General features: G+C 58.1%; 1 protein-coding gene across 1 annotated transcript in view; it reads left to right on the forward strand.

Moving 5' to 3' along the window:
• The window catches only part of ST3GAL2 (ST3 beta-galactoside alpha-2,3-sialyltransferase 2), a gene marked incomplete at its 5' end in the record, with an annotated part of 6,347 nt that overhangs the window by 1,031 nt on the left and 3,534 nt on the right, over nucleotides 1–1,782 (forward strand). Inside the window, one exon of the mRNA XM_018575232.1 lies at nucleotides 1,377–1,570. Coding sequence (XP_018430734.1) covers nucleotides 1,377–1,570 — 194 coding nt within the window. The remainder of the gene's footprint in view (nucleotides 1–1,376; nucleotides 1,571–1,782) is intronic.

Below are 1,782 nucleotides of genomic sequence, written 5' to 3' on the forward strand. Positions count from 1 at the left end.
TGTGTGTGTGGGGTAAGTGACCCCTGTGTGTGTGGGGTAAGTGACCCCTGTGTGTGTGGGGTAAGTGACCCCTGTGTGTGTGGGGTAAGGGACCTCTGTGTGTGTGGGGTAAGTGACCCCTGTGTGTGTGGGGTAAGTGACCCCTCTTGTGTGGGGTAAGTGACCCTCTGTGGGGTAAGTGACCCCTGTGTGTGTGTGTGGGGTAAGTGACCCCTGTGTGTGGGGTAAGTGACCCTCTGTGGGGTAAGTGACCCCTGTGTGTGTGTGTGGGGTAAGTGACCCCTGTGTGTGGGGTAAGTGACCCTCTGTGGGGTAAGTGACCCCTGTGTGTGTGTGTGGGGTAAGTGACCCCTGTGTGTGGGGTAAGTGACCCTCTGTGGGGTAAGTGACCCCTGTGTGTGTGTGTGGGGTAAGTGACCCCTGTGTGTGGGGTAAGTGACCCTCTGTGGGGTAAGTGACCCCTGTGTGTGTGTGTGGGGTAAGTGACCCCTGTGTGTGGGGTAAGTGACCCTCTGTGGGGTAAGTGACCCCTGTGTGTGTGTGTGGGGTAAGTGACCCCTGTGTGTGGGGTAAGTGACCCTCTGTGGGGTAAGTGACCCCTGTGTGTGTGTGTGGGGTAAGTGACCCCTGTGTGTGGGGTAAGTGACCCTCTGTGGGGTAAGTGACCCCTGTGTGTGTGTGTGGGGTAAGTGACCCCTGTGTGTGGGGTAAGTGACCCTCTGTGGGGTAAGTGACCCCTGTGTGTGTGTGTGGGGTAAGTGACCCCTGTGTGTGGGGTAAGTGACCCTCTGTGGGGTAAGTGACCCCTGTGTGTGTGTGTGGGGTAAGTGACCCCTGTGTGTGGGGTAAGTGACCCTCTGTGGGGTAAGTGACCCCTGTGTGTGTGTGTGGGGTAAGTGACCCCTGTGTGTGGGGTAAGTGACCCTCTGTGGGGTAAGTGACCCCTGTGTGTGTGTGTGGGGTAAGTGACCCCTGTGTGTGGGGTAAGTGACCCTCTGTGGGGTAAGTGACCCCTGTGTGTGTGTGTGGGGTAAGTGACCCCTGTGTGTGGGGTAAGTGACCCTCTGTGGGGTAAGTGACCCCTGTGTGTGTGTGTGGGGTAAGTGACCCCTGTGTGTGGGGTAAGTGACCCTCTGTGGGGTAAGTGACCCCTGTGTGTGTGTGTGGGGTAAGTGACCCCTGTGTGTGGGGTAAGTGACCCTCTGTGGGGTAAGTGACCCCTGTGTGTGTGTGTGGGGTAAGTGACCCCTGTGTGTGGGGTAAGTGACCCTCTGTGGGGTAAGTGACCCCTGTGTGTGTGTGTGGGGTAAGTGACCCCTGTGTGTGGGGTAAGTGACCCTCTGTGGGGTAAGTGACCCCGTGTCCTCTCTGTCTAGATGCTGCAGCCGCAGTTCAGGTTTCTGAACACGTCGGAGGTCTTGTCGCAGCTCTTCCAGATCATTCCCCGGCAGAACCCGTACAAGCAGAACAACTCGCTGGTGTGCCGCCGCTGCGCCGTGGTCGGTAATTCGGGAAACCTGCGCGGTTCCGGCTACGGGAAGGACATCGACGGCCACGACTTCATCATGAGGTAGGAAGTGTTTGTGTCTCCTGGGAGGGGGGACCCCGGCTCGGCCCGTGTAGTTGGCTCCTCCTCCTGCGATAATACAAATCCTGGACGGGCCGGAATGTGATCGACTTTATCAGAATCCCCTTTGGGGTTCTGCTGCACAGCAATGGAGGCTCCTCCCCCTAATATGGAGCCCCCCCCCCCCAAAAAAGAAGGGCGTCCCTTAAATAGCG

This window comes from Nanorana parkeri, unplaced genomic scaffold (genome assembly GCF_000935625.1).
Source record: "Nanorana parkeri isolate BGI_ZX_2015 unplaced genomic scaffold, ASM93562v1 scaffold3667, whole genome shotgun sequence".
Lineage (NCBI taxonomy): Eukaryota > Metazoa > Chordata > Amphibia > Anura > Dicroglossidae > Nanorana > Nanorana parkeri.